Source organism: Cornus florida, unplaced genomic scaffold, assembly GCF_030987335.1.
Source record: "Cornus florida cultivar Cherokee Brave unplaced genomic scaffold, ASM3098733v1 CherokeeBrave_3.0.0_Hap2_Chr03, whole genome shotgun sequence".
NCBI classification, from domain to species: domain Eukaryota; kingdom Viridiplantae; phylum Streptophyta; class Magnoliopsida; order Cornales; family Cornaceae; genus Cornus; species Cornus florida.
The window spans coordinates 179,481-202,589 of NW_026775573.1; the positions used below are offsets into that span (position 1 = coordinate 179,481).

At 42.0% G+C, this 23,109-nt stretch overlaps 1 protein-coding gene across 4 annotated transcripts in view; it reads right to left on the reverse strand.

Moving 5' to 3' along the window:
- The window catches only part of LOC132298869 (probable protein S-acyltransferase 12), a 50,828-nt gene extending 29,003 nt beyond the window's left edge, over positions 1–21,825 (reverse strand). Inside the window, exons 1-3 of one of the 4 annotated variants that reach the window (XR_009479979.1) lie at positions 21,261–21,818; positions 20,685–20,925; positions 6,781–6,945 (exon numbers count right to left, since the gene is read on the reverse strand). Coding sequence is in view for 3 of the 4 variants with exons in the window: in XM_059795204.1 (XP_059651187.1) it covers positions 6,473–6,945; positions 20,685–20,925; positions 21,261–21,449 (903 nt within the window). In the remaining variant the exon portion in view is untranslated. Of the gene's footprint in view, positions 1–6,301; positions 6,946–20,684; positions 20,926–21,260 lie in introns of those variants that run through there. The other 3 variants (XM_059795202.1, XM_059795204.1, XM_059795203.1) reach the window with 3 other exon arrangements.
- Between the last annotated feature and the right edge of the window lie 1,284 nt (positions 21,826–23,109).

The following is a 23,109-nucleotide window of genomic DNA, read 5'->3' on the forward strand; positions in this document are numbered from 1 at the left end:
AGGATGATCAAGCTCCCAGATGGCCATGTTTTTCTCAAGGCCGATGATATAAAAGGTACCATGATTCCAATAAGCACTCTAGTATTAGTTGTGTTCTGCTTCGTAATATTATTCAGGAACACATTGATAAGAATGTGCTCAAGTTCCCTGAGAAGAACAAGGAAGTCATGGGAGTGGGATCTACTCTTTTTCCACCCATAATCTTCGACAATATGATTGGAGTCACTCTTGCATGGTCCGGATAAGGTGAACAATTGCGCAACCAAGTTAAGGCTGAAGAAAAACGGCCACTAGTGCAAAGCTTACCCTCTAATGTGGAGACCCTTGAAAAAGAACTAAGGGAGGCTCTCAGCTCATCAGGGGAGGCTATTATCTATCATATGGACCATCACTTGGCCCAGTTGTCTGAGTTGCCATATGAAAAGCCGCCTCAAAGGATGGTAAAGTCAAGCTCTTCTAACCAAAGGCAGTGGCAACGGGCTCATCACCTAAAAATCCCTGCTGAGCGCACACCTCCTGCCTTCATGACTAGGACCCAAAAGAGGAGGTATCAAAGGCTAAGCCAAGATATCTACAGAACGAAGCAAAGGTACTTTGCGCCTTAAGAAGATAAGATCCCAAGGCCACAACCTCAAAGGTTTGAGCCTCCGGTTGTCACTGTCAATTCGGTTCATCCTACCCTCAAGATTACTGTAGCCGAGCCAGTTGAGGCTCCAATTAGCAGAGCATACATACCTATCCAAAACCTCATGATCAAAGAGGTAAAATAAGGGAGCAAAAATGAAGATCTTAACTATGGGAACTGAGGAAGATTATGAGATAATACAAATCAAAGTGGATGACCATTCTTGCAACATAAGTTAAACCATAATCTACACTCTACCTTTTGAATGGGAGGCCAAACCAAACCAGCTAAACTCTATGGCAAGTGATGTGGCCGAAGTGGTAGCTACGGCTAAGAATGGGAGGATGAGGTGATGCGGTTGTTTCAGGAAGTTCTCAATTCTCAGCTAAGGGAAAAGGTGGGAGGTAGGGGAAGTGGGGGAAAAAGACAGGATGGGGTGGGTGATTTGGTGTTGCAAAATCCCACTGGTTTTATCACATATGAAAGGAGAAATAGGGCAAGGAGAGTAATGGTGGAAGGAGGGGAGGGTTTTCTAATTCTGTTGTTTCCCTATGAAGCTACAAATTCTTTCTTGGAATGTTCGGGGTCTCAATGACTCGGTCAGACGAAAAGTGGTGAAGTCGGTCATTCGTAAAGGGGGTGGTCATGTGGTGTGTTTGCAAGAAACTAAACTCGCTTCGGCGTTGAATAGGTTGGTGCGTCGTATTTGGGGTAGGAGATTTGTGGAGTGGATTGTTTTGGATGCTGTTGGCTCTTCGGGTGGCATCTTGATCATGAGGGATAACAGATGGGTGTCTAAGGTGGATTCTCTTGTTGGGAGATTTTCTGTATCCTGTGTGTTTTCCTTGGTGGAGGATGGTGTTCCTTGGGTTTTTTCTGGTGTTTACGGGCCTACAGAGGATAGTGTGCGTCATCTGCTTTGGGAGAAATTGGGGGAGGTTCAAAGACGATGGATGCTTCCTTGGTGTGTTGGAATGGATTTCAATGTTGTTCGATCTCCTTTTGAGAGGTCGACGGGGGGTAGATGGACTTCTGATATGGAGCTTTTCTCGGAATTCATTGATGAGTGTAGGTTGATTGATCTGCCTCTGGAGGGAGGGCCTTTTACTTGGTCGAGTAGACGTTCTCCCCCCACTCTTTCTCGGCTTGACAGGTTCCTTGTGTCTGGGGAGTGGGAGGAGATGTTTTCTGATGTTGTGCAAGCTACTTTGGCTCGTCCTATCTCTGACCATGTTCCGTTGATGCTAGATTGTGGCGGGTTGCGGAGTAGACGCTCTCCATTTAGATTTGAGAATATGTGGCTTCGGGCTGGGGGTTTCTTGGAAAGGGTCCGATTTTGGTGGGAGGGGTTCGGGGTGTTAGGCACCCCAAGTTATTCGTTTGCAAGTCATTTGCGTCGCTTGAAAGGAAGCATTAAGATTTGGAACAAAGAGGTCTTCGGGAATCTTATGTGGAGGAAAAATCGGGTTCTGGCTTAGATCGCTGATATTGATAAGATGGAGGGTTAAGGGGATCTGGCAGATGCTTTAAAGGTTAGGAGGGCGGAGTGTAAGGCGGAGTTTGCTGAGATTGCGATCATGGAGGAGATCTCGTGGAGACAAAAGTCTAGAGCTTTGTGGCTCAAGGAGGGGATTGTAATACAAAAATTTTTCATATTTTGGCCAATGCTCATAAAAGGGGCAACTATATAGGGAGGATTCATGTGGAAGGGGTGCTTCTTTGCAAGAAGGATATCTGCAAGGGCATTTCAGAGTTCTACGAGAAGTTGTTTACTGAGTCTGTTGAGTGGAGACCTTTGCTTGAAGGGTTTCAGTTTGCCTCTATTTCTGGTGAGGACTGCTCAGGTCTGGAGGTGCCTTTCTCTGAAGAGGAAGTCCTTATTGCTTTGAAGAGTTGTAACGGGGATAAAGCCCCAGGTCCTGATGGTTTTACCATGAGATTTCTTTTGGAGTGCTGGGAGGTGGTTAGAGGGGAGGTGATGGGTTCTTTTCATGCTTTCCACGCTTAGGGCTCTTTTGAGAAGAGCTTAAATGCCACTTTCATTTCTCTCATTCCGAAGAAAGGGGGGGCTATGGATATTAGGGATTTTCGCCCTATTAGTTTGGTGGGGTGTTTTTATAAGTTAATTGCCAAGGTCCTTGCCTCAAGGTTACGGAAAGTCCTGGATGGCGTCATCTCTGATTCTATAATGCTTTTGTGGGAGGTCGTCAGATTTTGGACTCAGTTCTTATTGCTAGTGATTGTGTGGACTCCCGCTTGCATAGTAGGGTCCCAAGAGTTTTGTGTAAGCTTGACCTGGAGAAGGCTTAAGACCATGTGAGTTGGAACTCCCTTCTTTACCTGATGGAGAGGGTGGGGTTTGGGGATCGGTGGAGGAGATGGATCCATATTTGTATTTCCAGTGCTCGCTTTTCGATTCTTGTGAATGGTGCTCCTACCAGTTTTTTCTATAGCTCAAGGGGTTTGAGACAAGGGGATCCGCTTTCCCCTTTCTTGTTCCTGTTTGTGATGGATGCCCTTAGCAGATTGATGAGCAAGGCTACTGAGTTGGGGTTTTTGAGAGGCTTTCGGGTGGGCAGAGATGCTGCTCCCCAGTTGGAGGTCTCTCATTTGATGTTTGCCGATGACACTTTGGTTCTTTGTGATGCGAATGTGTCCCAGCTTAGATATCTGAGGTGTGTCCTAATCTGGTTCCAAGTTGTTTCTGGCCTTAAGGTGAATGTGGGCAAAAGCATTTTGGTGCCGGTGGGAGAGGTTCCTGAGATTGAGTTATTTGCTGATATTCATGGTTGTCATACTGGCTCTTTTCCCATCTCTTACTTAGGGATGACTTTGGGGGCCCCTTCAAGATGTGTTGGGGTTCGGGATCCTGTGGTGGATAGATTTGAGAAGAGGTTGGTGGGTTGGAAGAAGCAGTATTTCTCCAAGGGAGGTCGGGTCACTCTAATTAAGAGCACCCTTTCTTGCCTTCCTACTTATTTTATCTCTCTGTTTTAGATTCCCTCTTCAGTTGCGGAAAGGATTGAAAGATTGCAGCGTAATTTTCTGTGGGGGGGTAGAGGAGAAGAGTTTAAGTTTCATCTGGTTTGTTGGGATCAGGTGTGCAGGCCAATTCGTTTTGGAGGTTTAGGTCTTAGAAGACTGGTGCCTTTCAATAAGGCTCTCCTTGGTAAATGGTTGTGGAGATTTGGTGTGGAGAGGCATTGGCTTTGGAGGAGGGTTGTTGCTTGTCGTTTTGGGGAGTCTAGAGGAGGGTGGTGTTCTCTGGAGGTGCGTGGCCCTCGAGGTGTGGGGGTTTGGAAAGTCATTCGGAAGGGATGGGATGAGTTTTCCAAACACGTTCGTTTTTTAATCAGGGATGGTAGGAGGATCAGTTTTTGGGAGGATGTTTGGTGTGGGGATTCTCCTCTCGCCATTTCTTTTCCTCAACTTTTTAGGATTGCTACGGATAGGCAGGCCATGGTAGTTAACTGTTATCATCTTCATAGTAGGACTCTTGTTTGGGATGTTCGATTCAGGCGGTTGTTTCAGGATTGGGAGATTAAGGAGGCCATTCGTTTTTTGGAGGAGTTGTATCGCCAGAGAATTGTGGATGGGGTTTCTGATTGTTGGTCCTGGGTTGCAACCTCTCATGGGCGTTTTGAGGTTAGATCCTTTTTCAAATGCCTCACGGATGTTACTAGAGCTCGCTTCCCTTGGAAGGCCGTTTGGCACTCTAAGGCTCCTCTCAAGGTGGGTTTTTTTGCTTGGACTATTGTTCTGGGAAGGATCTTAACCCAGGATAATTTGAGAAGGAGAAATCAGGTAGTGGTCAATCGTTGCTATATGTGTCTTCAGGATGAGGAAATTGTGGATCACCTTCTCCTCCATTGCACCATGGTTAGAGACTGCTGGAATTTGATGTTTGGCTTGTTTGGGATTCTTTGGGTTATGCCTGGATCCGTTAGAGGGTTGATTAAGGCTTGGAGAGTTTGCCATGTGGGGCCTCACATTCTGGATGCTTGGAGGGCTACGCCTCTTTGTGTGTGGTGGTGTATTTGGCTCGAGAGGAATAGAAGATATTTTGATGGGAAGGAGTTGTCGATTTCTTTTCTTAAATTCTCTATTATTTCCACCCTTTTTTGTTGGGTTTCTGGGAGAGATCATAAATCTTTAGAGGAAATTTTCAATTTTTTGGCCTCTTTGAAGGCTTAAAGGTCCTTGGTGGCCTTGCGCATATCTTTAGGGCTTCGCTCCCCTTTTGAGCGCTCTTATAAAATTTTCTTACTTATCAAAAAAAAAAGAAGTAGATGTACACGGTCATCAAAGCCAAACCTAGTTCCCATATAGATAAGGACGAGTGGCCGATGAAGTTTTTGCTCGAGAAACCAACTGAGCCGATTACAACGCATTTGAGGCCGTTATATCCACTTGGAGGGTCAGCCCATGTCCAAGGTGTTCATAGATAACAGGTCCACCATCAATGTGATCCCCAAAAGGGCGATGGAACAATTCAAATGAACAGAAGAAGAGTTGCTCCCATCTGATATGATGTTGAAAAACTTCACAAGGGATCCAACCGATATCAAGGGAGTTCTTTCCCTTGAAATTGTTGTGGGCAGCAAGACTGCCATGACCCCATTCTTTATGGTGGGTGAGTCAACGACCTATAATGCTTTGCTAGGCCATGACCAGCTTCACCCCAATAGAGCAATTGCTTTTTACCTTCACCAATTCTTGGCATTTTGGGTAGTAGAGGAGATCGAAATGGTATAGGCTGATAATCAGCCATTTAGTGGAAGTGTAAACAGCATTGATGCCTATACAAACCAGACATCGGGCCAACAAGAATGATTGGCCAAGGTGAGTATAAAAATCCCAGTAAGGTCACCATCATCCAAGATCTCACTCCTAAGGATCTTGTTGAGTTGCATAGTGAACTATTGGCCCCTAATCTACCATAAGTGTCACTGCCGATGGTAATGACTAAAGAGGAGGTTGCCAATGAAGCAAGACCCTAAATATGAGGACGGGTTGCTGGCCTACAAAACTAGTTTGGGCAGGTGCAGCTCTACCTGATGGAAACGATACTTATGTTAAGGACGGCCGACGAAGCCGTTTGTCAAGTTGAATAGGGGGAAGTTTCATTGGCCAATGTTATCCAAATGGAGGAGCTGAAAGCAGCTCCGCCTAAACTGGATGACCTCAAGGCCCCCTAGAAGAAATTAACCTTGGAACTGAACAAGACCCAAGGCCGATCTTCATTAAGAAACTGGTGAATGAAGAGTTCAGGGCCAAATTAGTTTCAACTCTTAACAGAGTTCAAAGATAGCTTTGGTTGGGACTCTTCAGAGATGCCTGATTTGTCAAGGCAGTTGGTGGAGCACAAGTTGGCCATCAAACTTGGGTTCCAACCATTCAAGCAGACACCTAGGAGGATGTCTAAAGAAGTGATCCTTAAAGAAGAAATTGAGCACTTGCTCAAGGCTGGTTTCATACGAATGGCCAGATATTGTGACTGGATGTTGAATATCCTATGCCAATGGCCGATATGCTTATTGATTCGGTCGCTGGGCACAAAATCCTTTCCTTCATTGATGGAAACTCCGGCAATAATCAAATCTGTAAAAATGAAGATATGTATATTGTAGAAATACACACACGGAGAGAGAGAGAGAGACCGTAAGAGAGAGCCTCTGAAGTAACTTCTCATATTTTCATTATACAAACCCTAAAACATAAGGAGAGTTTATATACAATACAATACAATAAAGGCCTAATTACATAACAGCCACAAACCCTATATCTAATTACCATAAGACCCCAACCTAAATGCATATATACATATAAGTGTTTCAACACTCCCCCTCAAGCTGGAGAATATATATCATATAATCCCAGCTTGGAACAAATTATTTTTAACCGATTATGACCAAGAGCCTTAGTAAACATATCAGCTAGTTGGTCTTCAGACTTCACGAATGGAGTAGAAATATTTCCACTCAATATTTTCTCTCGAGTGAAGTGACAATCAACTTTAATGTGCTTGGTTCTTTCATGAAAAACCGGATTGGATGCGATGTGAATAGCTGCTTGGTTATCACATAGCAGTGGAATAGGAGTCTTGACTATTAACCCAAGTTCTTCAAGAAAGTGTTGAATCCACGTTAACTCACTAGAGGTATGGGCCATCGCCCTGTATTCTGCTTCAGCGCTAGACCGTGCTACAACTGTTTGCTTCTTACTTTTCCATGTAACAAGGTTTCCACCAACAAGTGTACAATAGCCTGTAGTAGATTTCCTATCTGAGGGAGAACCAGCCCAGTCAGCATCTGTGAAACCTGTCACATTAAGATGACCATTAGGTTTATATAGTAATCCAAAACCTGGAGCTTGTTTAAGATATCGAATAATTCGAAGAACAGCATTCTAATGTGGTACTCTAGGAACACTCATGAACTGACTTACAACACTAACTGCATATGAAATGTCAGGTCGGGTGATAGTGAGATAAATTAATTTCCCAACTAGACGTCGATATCTGCCATGATCGTCAAATAAATCACCCTCATCAGGTAATAATTTTATATTTGGGTCCATAGGAGCATCAGCAGGGCGAGTACCTAACATACCTGTTTCTTTTAACAAGTCCAACACATATTTTCTTTGAGATAGACTTATACCTTCCTTGGATCTAGCAACCTCAATACCCAAGAAATATTTGAGTTTGCCTAGATCCTTTGTGTGAAACCGATTCTGCAAGAACAATTTTAATTTTGCAATGCCGTCAGAATTATCACCTGTTATAACAATATCATCTACATATACCACAAGAAATATAAAGCCAGTTTTAGTATGTTGGTGAAATACCGAATGATCTGTCTCACATCTGTTAAGGCCAAAGGAAAGTACCGCCTCGGAGAATTTTCCAAACCAAGCCCTTGGAGATTGTTTCAATCCGTACAGGGCCTTTTTAAGTCGACATACAGCATAACGAGACTCCCCCTGAGCAACAAATCCAGGTGGTTGCTCCATGTAAACCTCTTCATGTAAGTCACCATGTAAGAAAGCATTTTTCACATCTAATTGAAACAATGGCCAATTACGATTGGCGGCAATAGAAATAAGGATTCGGATAGAAGAAATTTTCGCAACAGGAGAAAAGGTCTCATCATAATCAATACCATAGGTTTGTGTGTATCCCTTTGCAACAAGACGAGCCTTCAATCGCTCAACAGATCCATCATGGAGATATTTGATAGTGTAGACCCACTTACAACCAACCGTTTTGGAGCCGAGGGGTAAGGAAACAAGATCCCATGTCCCATTATGATGAAGAGCATCAATTTCATCTATCATGGCTTTGCGCCAAGCTGTATCAGATAGAGCATCCTGCACAGTTTTTGGAACAGCAGTAGTAGATAACGTGGATAAAAAACAAGAAAATGAGGGCGATACCTTTTTATAGGAAACAAAGTTGGATATGGGGTGTGCAGTGACACAGGAGCGAACACCCTTACGTAATGCAATAGGAAGATCATCAGTAGCAGGAGGAGCCTCAATAGAAGTAGACAATTGGGGGGGGGGGCTACTCGTGATCGACGGCTATACACTTGAAGAGGCGGTGGCACATGAGGTGATTATGGTGGGTCACAGGGTAATGAATTTGACACAACAAGTAACGGAAGCAGCAGCTCGGTATCTAAAGATGAACTATGTGAAGAAAAATAAGGAGTATCCTCAAAAAATGTAACGTCCATGCACACAAAAGCCTTATGAGTGCTAGGATCCCAGCATTTATAACCTTTTTGAGTCCGAGAGTATCCCATAAAGACACATTTAATGGCACGAGGAGACAATTTATCAGTGCCAGGACGTAATATGTGAGCAAAACACACACACCCAAAAACACGAGGCGGCAATGCAAATAATGGTCGAGTAGGAAAAACAAAGGAGTAAGGACATTTCCAATTAAGAACGGAAGATGGCATACGATTAATTAAATAACAAGCAGTTAAAACAACATCACCCCAAAATGCTTTTGGAAGATGCATATGTATCATCAATGTACGAGCTATTTCAATTAAATGCCTATTTTTCCGTTCAGCTACGCCATTTTGTTGAGGAGTATAAGAACAAGAAGTTTGGTGCAAAATACCACGGGAGTCACAAAAATTAGAAATAGCACCTTTGACATACTCCATAGCATTATCAGATTGTAAAGTGCGTATAACACACCCAAATTGGACCTCAATTTCTTTTAAAAATATTTGAAATATGGAAAACAGTTCAGAACAGTCTTTCATTAAAAACAACCAAGTCATCCTTGAATAATCATCAACAAAGGTAACAAAATAAGAAAAACCTAAGTGACTAGTGTGACGAGCGGGACCCCAAATGTCCGTATGTACTAATTCAAATAAAGAAGACCGACGATTAACAATACGAGGAGGGAACGGCACTCTATGGTGCTTACCCAACTGACAAGACTCACAATTTAAAATAGGTACCGACTCAAGGAAAGGCAAAGCAGACTTCAAATACCACAACGAGAGATGACCTAACCGGTAATGCCACTGGTACACAGACATCTGGGAATGTAAAGCAACAGTGGAAGGTTTGCAATCCAAATAGTATAGGCCATTTCTGTTACTGCCCCCACCAATCGTCTATTTCGTGTTGAGGTCCTGAAAGACACAAGACGAAGGATAAAATGTGACAAAACACTTCAGAGCTTGAGTCAATTTACTTACAGATAATAAATTAAAAGGAAAATTTGGAACTAATTGCACAGAGGATAAAGAAATGGATGGGGTTAATTTAATTGTTCCCTGGCCAATAATGGAACATGTTCTACCATCAGCCAGAGTAACAAAAGATGAGGAACTAGACTTCTGAAAGTTAGAAAATAGAGAGGCATCACCTGTGAGATGGGTAGAAGCCCCAGAGTCAATGACCCAAGGGGATGCTGAAGTCTGTAAATCGGACAAGCATGCAATATTACCTGATTGCGCAAAATTAATTACATCAGTAGAGTTGGGATGTGTCCGGTTGACCAAAGCACTGAACTCAGCTCGTGATAGTGATAGTGTCACAGTGTCACTAGTAGCTGCAGGTGATGGTAATACAGAAGTCTGACCAAGAGAGGGATGAGACCCCGCAAGGTCAGAGGAAGATACTGCTTGATTTGCCCATGCTGGTTTCCCATGAAGAGTCCAACAGTTCTCAACAGAATGGTTAGTACCTTTACAGTGGCTGCACATACGAGTGTCACTACGTCCACGACCACGGCGATTGCGACTTCTATCGCGGCCACTACCGCCACGAGAACTACCTGAATTTCCACCATACCCTCTGTTGCCACTAGGAATATCTCTTGAATTTCCACCATACCCTCTGTTGCCAGTAGAACTATTACGACCTCTAGAGGACTGTGGAAAAATAGAAGGAATCATCATAGATGAATTTTCTTTCACTCCAGTGGGTGTCACATGTGATTGTTCTGAAACCCTAAGTAGGCGGGAGTAAATGTTACCCAAAGATGGAAGTCCTCCATCACCCGCAAGAATCTGGTCCCGAATATTATGAAGGTTCGGGTGCAAACCACCAAGAAAAATTGAAACAGAAAATTCCTCACGTTGTCGCTTGAGAACATCAGGATCAGTAGTCAAGGGGTGGTACTGATTTAACTCATCTAACAGGCTTTTGAAATTACTGTAATACTCACCAAGCCCTTGACCAGAGAAGTCAGATTGACGAGAATGAAATATCTTTTCATACAAAGAATATATGCGCGAAACATTTGTGTCCATGGAATAAGTTTCTTTAACTGCATCCCAGATTGCCTTGGCAGTGTTGACAAACATAAAGGTGGATGCAATTGAAGGTTCCATACTGTTCCACAACCAAGACATAACCATATAGTTATCAGTTTCCCATTCCTCATATGTTGCTGATGTTTTTGATGGAGGATCAGTAGTAATAAACTTCAGCTTTCGTCGGGCACCTAAAGAAATCTTTACTGCTTGAGCCCATAGTAAGTAATTGGAATTACTTAATTTCATAGATGTAATTTGCAGCCCAACAGGATCAATATATGTTGCAGAAGATTTAACTCCAGAAGACCCAGAGGCAACATTTGAATCTTCCGGCATGGAGATGTGAATATGAAAAGAAAAAGAAAACTTATCTCTGCCAAGTTACCAAAGAGGCTGTTGCACACGAGAAGGCAAGACCAGAGTTCAACCGCGAACAAAAGAAGATTCGGAGTGGAACAGACCCGACAAGAGAATCGGGCCGGATCCTGGATCGGGTCGAACGGGCCGGATCCTAAATCGGGTCTGACGGGCCGGACCTTGGATCGGGCCGAAACAAATCCGGTTTATATTAACCTGGATTAGAATAGCGAGCACCTGTAGCCAAACACCATTCGTCTCTCAACTCTCCGGCGAGTACGCAGCGGTAGCGGCAACGACGATGGAATAAGCAAGCAGCGATGCACCTCGCAACAGCCGTCGGTGACCAAACAACGACCAGCAACGACGACGACAGCCGCCGGTGACCAAGCAGCAAGCAGCGACGGCAAGAGAAGGCGGCGAGTAACAAAACTGGGTTTCAGATCTGAGACCAAACGACGAGAGACGAGCGACGACGACGAGAAACGGCGGGGAGCTCGTCGACACCCAAAACGGCAACAACACCACCGTCGCGAACAGATCTACAGATCTATACCGTCGCGAGCTCTGAACTCTACAGATCTTATACAAGAACAATACAATTGCAATTTCCCACACTCACAATTTTGATCCGCTCTGATACCATGTAAAAATGAAGATATGTATATTGTAGAAATACACAGAGAGAGAGAAAGAGAGACCGTAAGAGAGAGCCTCTGAAGTAACTTCTCATATTTTCATTATACAAACCCTAAAACATAAGGAGAGTTTATATACAATACAATACAATAAAGGCCTAATTACATAACAGCCACAAACCCTATATCTAATTACCATAAGACCCCAACCTAAATGCATATATACATATAAGTGTTTCAACAAAATCTACATAGCTGAGGAAGATCTCCACAAAATTACATTCAGATGCCCTGAAGCCATTGGTTTCTTTTAATGGGTGGTGATGCCCTTCAGCATAAAGAACGCCGAACCGACCTACCAAAGGACAATGATTGCCATTTTCCATGATATGATTGGCCGATTCATGGAAGTCTACATCAATGATGTAGTGGTCAAATAAAGAATGCAGTCGCATCAACTCGAGATGAATCTTTTGAAGTGTGCCTTTGGGGTGACCGTGGGCAACTTCCTCGGATTCCTGGTCCACCAAAGGAGGATTGAAGTTGACAAGAACAAGACTAAGGCAATCATAATAGCCAAACCTCCTTCTACTAAGAAGGAACTGTAGTGGTTGATAGGCCAACTCAATTTGCTGCGAAGGTTTATCTGCAATTGTGTAGGCAAAATCCAAGCCTTCTCTCCCCTTCTCAAGCTTAAGCCGGAGGAGAAATTCAAATGGGAAGCCGAGCACCAAAAGGCCTTTGAGGCTATCCAGCCTGCCTATAATTATGCCTCCTATCAAAGGCAAGTTTCTAAGGCTCTGTATCTCGGCCGTTGAAGACTCCGTAGGAGCTCTGCTAGCCCAAGATTACAACGAGGGAGTTGACCAAGCTGTAAACTATATAAGCAGAGTCTTGCTTCAAGCAGAGAGGAATTATACCTCCATTGAAAAACTATGCTTATCTTTATATTTTGCATCTATGAAATTAAGAGTCTATGTGCTTCTTGTGTAAGTTCATATCGTGTTCCAAACTCATCTAATCAAATATATTAAAAGGAAGGATATGAAAATGGACTTTAGCTTTGATGGAGTTCGAGTTAATTTATTATCCTCAAAAATCCATCAAAGGCATGGCCTTAGCCTATTTCTAGGCCGATCACCCAACAATTGATACAGGGGAGCATGTTGATAATTCAACCATGTGTATGATCGAGTTAGTTCCTTGGCAACTCATCTTTGATGGATCTAATAAGACCGCACAAGCAGTGGGCGCAAAGGTGGTCATCATCTCCCCTAAAGCAAACAAAACGTGCGTTAAAGTGAAGTACAAACCAATATACCACTATAAGGATTTTATCAATCAACTCAGGACTAAGATTAACTGAAGAGATCTCGACTGAGACCATAAAGTAACAACCAAGAACGCAGCGAACAAGATGGTTAGATCACAATAGACCTAGAGGAGGGTGAATAGGTCTACTTCCAATTCTGACCCTTTTAAAAATTCACGCAATACACAATTCAATTAAGTGCAAACATATATCAATTGTTAAAGAGATATATACCCTGATACCAATTGGTGATTTTTCAATGAATTCAAATTACCAATTTTCAATCTTGATTTATTCGATAATCAATTTGAATTCCACACAACCCTAATTAAACAAATTAAACAAATGTTAAATATACTTACCAATCTTGAAGGTAATTAATCTGGTTAATTGCTTTCTCACACATGCACAAGTGACGATTGCTATTAACTTGATAACATGTTTAAGACATGATCAATCATTTATTCATATAAAGCAATATAAAAGTGTTGTTAACGTAAAGAAAGTATAGAGACGTGCACACCAGATTTACGTGGAAAAACCCTTCCTCGGAATCAAAAAACTACAAGACTTGGTCCGGCCAGGCAATCCACTATAAAGAATTACAACCAGATCCCTTCAACCCTATGAACTCTAGTTACATCCAGACTCAGCAAGACACCAAATCTTCAATGCTTGTTTCACCACAATTAATTCCTCCTCACAGCCCAATTGCCTTACTTCAACGCACTCCAGAAGATCTCTTCACGTCATCCTCCAGCCGATCCATCTAACAGCAATTCAATCCCATTAACTCAACTCAATCTCATGAGTTTTGCTTTTTCACCTTGAATTCTTTACAACACCAATCTGTCTGCCATTAGATTGTTGCTATTTGGAGTCCTAAGTTCCTAACTCAGCGCAGGTGTTGATGTTCACTTTGTAAGCACAGTACTGCAACAATTTTATCAACACTTATATAACATCATAATCACAATATCTAATGCAAATGATATAAATGAATGATGATATGTAATATCTATGTGTGCGCGCCCTTAATCTCACAAGATGAACTCCCACACATAACTTCTTGTGGAAAAAAAAACAAAAAAAAACAAATATCCAAGAATGCTTAATTCGGTTTAATTAGCATTCAAGGGCATCATAAGCTAGAGACCATACTAGGATTTGTGCAAGACCTAGTATTTACAGAGAACTAAACTTGTTCCCCATGTCTATGTCTTATTCATCAAGAAAACTAATTTTAGGAATCAAATCCCAAGTTTCCAATTAAGTTCAATCGACGTGTGTATAGCTTCAATCAATACTTCGATCAATGTTAATACAGCTTCTTGTGATCGATATTTACACAGCTTGGGATGTGATCAGTCCATGACTTCGATTAACACAACTAAAGCTTCCTGTGATCGATACTATTACTAGCTTTGATGGATCGACATGTTCATGACTTTGATCTACGAGTCTATAATAGGTATGAAGGTTTAAAAAACAGATTTCCCAAGGCACAAGCAATGTCCAAGTTTATAGAAACCTAGAACTTAAGAAACTAAGCATGAATGCATATTTGGAAAACTTTTTCTTGATGCACAAGGACTAAAACTTAGCATATATGGTCCAATGAATAAATAAGAAACCTTCTATACATGTTTAAGGAAAATATATCCGTATCTATATAATAGAAAGCTCTAAAATCTTATTATCCCACATTGTGTTTTGTGGTGTATTTGGAAGGAGAGAAATAATAGAATGTTTGAAGATAAAGAGTCGTCTACGGCAATGGTGAAACATTACATTCTTCGCTCTCAATTCTCTTACGTGAAGAGGAGTTCTTGCTCTTCTTCTAATGATTTAATTATTTTTTTGGATTCCTTGGGGCCTTAGTCCCGGTTCTATTTCTGTAATAGGGAGGCGTTCCCCTTTTAAGCACCTTTTTTATATTATTATTACTTATCAAAAAATCTTAATCTTAACATATATTATATATTATTATGACAAATGCAACAAACTCAAACGATAGGAAAGTAAACACACCACACACAAAGAACACAATGATTTAGCGTGGTTTGGCAATGCCTACGTACACAGTAGAGATCCAGCGAAAGTTTTCACTATGCAAAAAATAGGAGATTACAAGTTTCAGCTCCCAAACCCTAGCTCTCGCTCTCGCTCTCTTTCTCTGCAATTTTCAATGTCTCAATCAATCTCACTCCAAACCCTAAACGCCCTAATATATAGGGTTACAAAAGAGTACTATATAGGGTCCACGACCCGCAAGTGAGAACAGGGTCAAAACATCACATATATTAATATATAACATGTAAAAACACTTTCTCTCTAATTTCGTATATATGGACTAAAATTAAACACAATTTAGGTTGTAAATGCAATTTTTAGATTATGGTCATGTAACCCATGTATACACTTATAAAAAATAAAAATAAAATAAAAAAATCATGTAACCCATGTATACATGAACCTATCATGTGAAAGATGATATCAAGTGTCATTCTTACATTTTTAAGCTCTTACTTGCGAAAGTGATATCTTTGACCTTGTACATGATGTTGGACCTTTTTGCCCTTTTGATGATATTTGGACCTTTTGATGTAGCTTTCTTCACCACGTACATATCCTATTCACGCTTAATTTCACCTAACTATTACGTTGAGTGAGTTTTGTTTTACAAATTTTTTTTTTTTTTTATAAGTAAAATGTATTAGAAAGCATTCAAAAGGGGAACGCGCCCCAAGCTGTACAAAAAAATAGAAACTATAAACTCAAAGAACTCAAGAGGTCCACAATATCCTCAAGAGAAGAAAAATCTCTCCCCCAACCCCAACAAAAAAGAGTACAAATAATAGAAAATTTCAACACCCCAATGAAGGACTCATTTCCATCAAAAGATCTTATATTCCGCTCTTTCCAAAGGCTCCACCAAACACAAGAAGGGGTCACCCTCCAGAAATCTCTCGCCTGAGCCCCCACCCATTGGCCCCTCCAGATATCCAGTAAATCCCGAGAAGTCCGAGGCATGACCCAATGAATACCAAACAAACCAAAAATGAGACTCCAACAGTCGTGAGCCACAGGACAATGCAAAAGAAGGTGATCCACTGACTTCCCATTAAACTTACAAAGACTACACCGATTAACAATGATATGTCTTCTCTTCCTCAAATTGTCCGAATCTTACTCCAAGCTGCAGTCCACACAAAAAAGACCACCCTAAGAGGCGCCTTAGATAGCCACACCATCTTCCACGGGAAGGTAGAACCATGAAAACCAAAGAGGCACGCAAAAAAGGACCAAACCTGGAACATCTCCTCTGTAGAAGGCACCCAAATGAGGGAATCTGCCCCGGTGCCTTCCACCTCCTGTCTGTATAAGAAAGCCAACAAACCGGTGACATCATCCAACTCCCAATCCTGAAAAGATCGCCGGAAACACACATCCCAAAATAACCTTCCGCTATCAAGGCGATAGCAATTAGCAACCATAGCATGTTTATCAACAGCAATCCTGAACAGCCTTGGGAACAAAAGAGCCAAAGGCCTATCCTCGCACCAGGAGTCCTCCCAAAACCGGACATTCCTTCCATCCCAAACTCTAAATCTAATGTGTTTGGAGAATTCATCCCACCCCTTCCCAATAGCCCTCCACACCCCCACTCCACTAGCAGAGGTGCCTAGCCAAGTTGATCACCCACTCTCTCCCCTCCCCCCCCCCCCCCCAAACAAAACAACACGAAATAACCCTTATCCATAATCTACGCCTTTCCCTTCTGAATCTCCAAAGCCACTTGCCAAGAAGAGCACTGTTGAAGGGGGCCAATCTCCTAATCCTAAGCCCTTCCAACTGAAAAGGCCTGCAAACCTGCTCCCATCTGACAAGATGATACTTAAACTCCTCTCCGCGACCCCCCCAAAGGAAGTTTCATTGAAGCATCTCAAGTCTTCCAACAACAGAGGCTGGAGCCCGAAAAAGCAAAAGAAAGTACGTTGGGAGGCTTAATAAAGTACTTTTCACTAACGTAACTTTACCACCCTTGGAAAGATATTTTTTTTATAAATAAAAATTTTATAAAAAACGCTCAGAAAGGGAGCGGAACCCAAAAAAATAAAAGACCACAAAGGCCTCAAGCCTTAGAAAGATATTGCTTTTTCCACCCAGCTAATCTTCTCTCGACCAGCTCAATCACCGAGTCCCAACTTCCCACCCTATTGGCCGAGTCCCCCAGCGGCAAACCCAAATACGAGATAGGGAAGCATTGCGTCCCACACCCTAAAATAGCCGCCAGAGTGTCCACCTACTGGACCTCCCCCACAAGGACAAGAACACTCTTACCCACGTTGACTTTCAACCTAGAGACAGCCTGAAAACAAACCAAAACACATCTCAAATACCTCAACTGGGACACCTCTGACTCGCAAAAAACAATAGTGTCAACCGCAAATAGCAAGTGAGAGATCTCCATCTGCTGAACCGAGTCAGGGCCGATCTTGAAGCCCCTAATGAAACCCAAGTCAACCGCCCTTCTCATCAACCTACTAAAAGCCTCCATAACAATAATAAACAGGAACGGGGAGAGAAGGTCCCCTACCTCAGGCCGCGAGAACTACCGAAAAACCCCGTAGGAGACCCATTCACCAACACCGAAAATCTGACAGTGGAAACACATGTAACAATCCATTTCCTCTATCTCTCACCAAAACCCATCCTCTCCAACAGATAGAACAGGAAAATCCAGCAGACATGATCATAAGCTTTCTCTATATCCAGCTTGCAAAGAACACCAGGAGCCCCACTGCAAAGTCTAGAATCCACACATTCACTGGCAATAAGGGCGGAATCCAAGATCTGTCTACCGCCGATGAAAGCATTCTGAGACTCATAAATAACTCCATCCAGCACCTCCCTCAATCTAAACGCAAGGACTTTTGCGATGAGTTTATAGATGCACCCAATCAGACTAATAGGTCTAATCCCCTTTTTTTAAAAGCACCACCCATCTTAGGAATAAGGGCAATAAAGGATGCGTTTAGTGATTTCTCAAACCGCCCCGTGGAATGAAACACATGAAAGGTGCCCATAACCTCGTACCGAACCACCTCCCAACTCTCCAACAAAAATTTCATAGTGAAACCATCTGGGCCTGGAATCCTAATAATTTGCCAATCACATTACTAGAATCCTAATAATCCTAGCGTGTTTTTCCTTTTTCTTGGATTTTGAATGCTCAAGCAACCAGGTATCATCGGCCTTGAAATCTTGATGGAAATGGAAACAAGAAAAGTCCATGTGAAAGGAGACTCCAAGCTACTGTTGATTCAGCAGCTCCTAGGCAGATTTAAGTGTGAAAGTTGGAACCTCCGACAATTTCACTCTATAACCTCTCATCTAGCCAGAAACTTTGATGAGATAGTCCTTGAGCATGTTCCCAGAGCTTATATCGAAGAAGCCAATGACTTGACTCAAATCGCCTCAGACTTTAGAGTCCCTCAAGGCATGGCCAAAAGATTTGTCAAGATAGAAAAGAGAAGCTTGCCTTCTACGCAATGCAAGACCCCATTAGACTTGGACTCCCTTCCTTGGGGCGCAGGCATAGAGATAAAGGAAGGATCAACTTAAGGCCGGACAAAGCAGACCAATGGTAGAAGAGACTCCATTTTAAACGGCCACAGAGGATAATGATTGGAGAACCCCTTTGATCCATTTCCTCAAAGCTCCGAGTAACAGAAACGATGGAGAAGAGAAGAAACACTTACAAACCACAGCACGAATTACGGAGCCTAGAACGGTGAAGAGTTCTCCTATAGTAGATGGCAATGATCGGAGGAACGGAAGCGACAAGCAAAGATATTGCAGGATTGCCAAAAGTTGCAGAAGATCGTCTGAAACTACAGAGAGGGTCAGAGTACAAAGAAAGCAAAGTAGAGGAGGTAGAAAAAGTAAATTCTAACTAACTCAGGTTTTATAATTATCTCTAGAGACCCAAGGCTTTTAGGACTGTAACACTCGTCATGACAGTGGTTCAATGATGGAAACTGGGGCGTCTGAAGCAACGATCGTGCAGAAGCATTAAATGCAAGGCCAATAGGGCAGTGTCACGTGGATCAGGATAGTTGGCATATCGCTTCATGGACAAAGTTGCCACATGTTGTCCACATAACCGGTGTTTGGCGCCAATGCTTAAGAGGGAAATTCGAATTTTAAGCAATCCTCACGAGCGGCCGATAGCATCAGTAAAAAGTGAGACAATATGTTTGCACCCAAATTAGTAATTTGGTTGCGCGGCCCAGAGGGAGGCCCATAATCAAGTATCACAGCTAGATCTAAGGAGTACGTAACCACTTTGCTCACAAGGAGAAGGCCATTTCCAAAGAGTCCTCGCCCAAATCAACAGCAATCAGAGACAAACTCTTTGGCCACATAATAACGATATACCTTTTCATTGGAACTTCTTCCCATGACGATTCAACGGCTACAAGATAAAGAATTCCATAACATTGGCCATAACAACACGATGGGACTGCTCTAAGTTGAAGTGAGAGGAGTGATGGGTTCTGCGGATGGACCCTAGAGTGCCTGAAATCCACAATCAGAAGTCTAAGCTGTCACATCAGGAGTGGCGCCCACTCCTTTCATTGAATGCGACAGTTAAAGTGTCCCATCAAGGCTTATTTTTATTTTAAATTTTTTTTTTTCATAATTGGTGTTGTATTGTATTAAGATAAAGAATTGAAGTATAGGTTCACATAGGGCATACCCTAAGAGAAAAGACAAATAGGCCACTAATTCAAGCTAAAAAACAAATAATGAGAAGGCCCATTTCCAATACAAAAGAAGAACAAACAACCAAAAGCTATACAAGAATATCATCAAGAGTAGCATTCTGAACTTCAAGACATTCCATAAGAGAAAGTCTAGTCACAGTATCAGGAGACAAAGATTCAGAACCATGAAGCCTTGAATTTCTCTCCCTCCAAATATATCACAAACCAGCAATAAACAGACTCTTCAAGACCTTAGAATTTCTGTAAAGTGTGTCCCATCAAGTCTTAGCTTTCCCTCACCACATGTTAAATGCCAACTGGAAGACCATCTCAGCCATCCATGAGAAATTTACTGCTTTCTTTCCATTAATGTTGTAGTTTTAGTTTCGATTCAGCTTTACAAGCTATAGTTTTAAAGTAAGCTTGCAGTTGGTTAATGATAGGCTACACTTAGGAATTAGGACCAAATCCTTGTAACAGCCAAGTCTTATAACTGATCTTCATCTACTGTTATAGTTAATGACGAGAAAGTTACTTTTCCTTGAACCATTGCGAGACATCTCTCGCTTTAACAGAAAATACCAAAAATAGCACTTACTAAGTTAACAGAGCCCTTTGATTAGGGCCGAAGTGACAAGGACCTGTGTGAGGCTGATTTCTGCTCTCCACGGTCGCCTAAGTCAAATAAGGCAAATTCTACATACCCATGCGGCCGTAGAATAAATAATATTTGTTTGGCATTGCATAGCTCAGCCTCGTCCAGCTTAGCTTCAAATCGGACCAATAACGGTCCTGGAACACCAGCAAGTGAGAAAACGCGCACCGCTACCGGGCACGCTTTGAGCCAAACAGAGCTCAATGCTTGTCTCTGTTATTGGGTCCTATTGTATTCTTTGTTCTTCCATTTGCTTCAGTTTTGCCCTTTGTCTTTCCTTATTATGGATCAGTGCCTTTGGACTTCTTCTTTTTTTATGTTCGGATGCCCCTTGATCACTTGTAATAGTTTGTTTCAAAGCTTGATTACCAAATATATGTGTATAAATATATAACTAGGTCCCCGTGTAGTTTTTACACGGCAACTAATAGAACTAACAGGAACAGGGAGAAGCTGAGCATTAGCAGAAATACTGAAGTGAATTAGAAATAGGAAAACTCAGTTGAAAGAGAGTGAAATTAGCTTACAAACAGAGCAATGATGGCAACGTGGTGGCTTGCCATTTTGACATTGACTGCAGTATCCTACTGCTGGTCTTCTTTCCAGCCCATCTGAAGAAGACCAAGTAGAAGTGGAGTTCTCAGGTGCAACATAATCTGGTAATGACGACCTAGGACCACCCTCCTCTAATACCGGTTTCCAGTTTGGGGGAACAGAACCAGGGTCCCGAAAGACTACCATATAATAGCTCCAAGATAACAATACAAGCTGCAAAATGGGATGGATGCGTTCACTTCTTAACAGATGATCAACAACCCCAAATACCAAAATTAAGAGTACTATTTATCTCCCTAATAAAATATAAAACTTATGAAAAAAATCTGCAGATAACAAGTTGAGGTTCTACGTAATTAACATTATAAAGACAGCATAACAACTTGGTAGCATGGAATTGGAGGAAAATTAAATATTTCATTCTTCAAACTAATTTTTTCTCCAATTCCAATGTGCAGATTCCATGCTTCCAAACGCAAAGCAACTGAAGAATTATTTAAAAAATAAATATATACGAAAAATGGAAAATAATAAGTGATTTACCATACCAGGACATGAAATACAGCGATTATGATGAATGATAGAAAGGATGTGAAGCCACCTTGTAGCAGGTGTGGGGCCCAAGTGAGAACAACAACGGCGTAATATGAAACGAATATAATAGCGGCGACAAAAAGGATCATGAAGTAGCCGAGAAATTTGAGGCCTGAACAAAACTTGAAGAAGTTCAAATCCATTGCAGGATAAGTCCGCCGACCGAACAAACCCAATTGAGAAATTGAAAGTCCAATAGACGACCTTCTGGTTCGTGTTTGTGGAGGGAACAAGCGATTCCAAATATCCGAAGCCAGGTTTGGTCTCGTTGCCAACGATTGCTGAACGGTGAAAGTTAGTAGTTTTTACCTTGAAATCCAATTTCAGCTCTCGTCTCAGACAAACCCTCAGTTATTCCGTTGATGTTGCAAGGAGGGTTTTACCTAACAAATTGAACAGCAGTCGGAGTCGTACACAAATAAGGTTGTAGTAAAGAACGCAAATCCTCTGCGGAGAAAGTTGCCTAAAGTTTGTTTTGCTTTTGATGGGCTTTGCTTAAATTTGAGACTGCGTTTGGTTGAACGGGACCATTATAAAATTGGAGGATGTTGATTTAATTGCCATTTGTTTACACATTCACCTTAAAATTAAGGTATATTGAATTTAACTTAATTCGACGTATTATTTAGTATAAAGTATAATGACATTTTTTTAGGTTTAGGGTAAGAAAGTCATATATGAGTTGGTCTATTTTTGGACAATGACACTCATCAAGTTTGATAAAGTTGACAAAGATGCTCTGACAATGGTGAATTGACTTTGCTACTATTGACAAATTAAATTATAAATTTAAATACCCTTAAAACAAATAAATGTAAATGGGTTATCGGGTACAACTCATCTGAGAAATCCAATTTTTTCCTCTTAAACCCTATCCCAAACAAGCCGACACTGCCTCTCCCTCAAACCCACCATCGTCTTCATCTCCAAAACCACCCACCACTATGTATTCACTACCGCCGCTACCTCCACCACGATGATAAGGGAGCTGCAACAAAGCCCTGAGAAAATGGAGGTCGATCAAATCCACACGCACGGATCGACCGTAACAAAGTCCCATAGCAATTCTAACGAGCAAGGAGTGAACAATGATAAAGGGGCAAGCACGATAACAGTGAAACGACGGCAGCAGAGACCTCTGAACAACCCACCGACAACTAACAAGGATGTGCTCGGTCGACGACGAACAAGAAGGATAACACGGGATGGCGGTGATTGATGAGCTCTAAATATATGCATATTCGAGCCCCTAAATACATATCTGTTAAGGCCTAAAGTGATACTTTTATCCATAGTTAGACTAATTTATGTTTAATGTGTGTTTGTGGGTACTTTCCTAGAGAAATGGTTAAAATCGAGATTTTATGATGATATCGAAGCTTACAGAGTCGTTGTCGGTCATTCAGAGCAAGCCGAGAGCTTAAATGGTGAAGTTTGAAGATATTCAAGTCTTAGAGCTCAAGCACAAGTGTTAAGGCTCAAGCATCACAACAAAGAAAGAAGAAAAGTCAACAAGGCTCAAAAGCTCGAACCTCGTACCTTGAAGCTCGAGCCTTAACCAAAGGTGCTCGAGCCTTGACCCTCAAGCTCGAGCATGAGGCGTCGAAAATTAAAAAGTTGATTTAAATTGTGACGCTGTGCTCCCAGGCCTCGTGCCTCACCTCTAGGATCGAGCACCATCCATGAAGAATCGAGCACTAACAACTAAAACTCGAGCCTAGTGTCCTGAAGCTCAAGCCTGGTGTCCCAAATGCTCAAGCCTTGTACCTAGTGCTCGAGCCCAAGAAGTTTGGATCGAGCAAT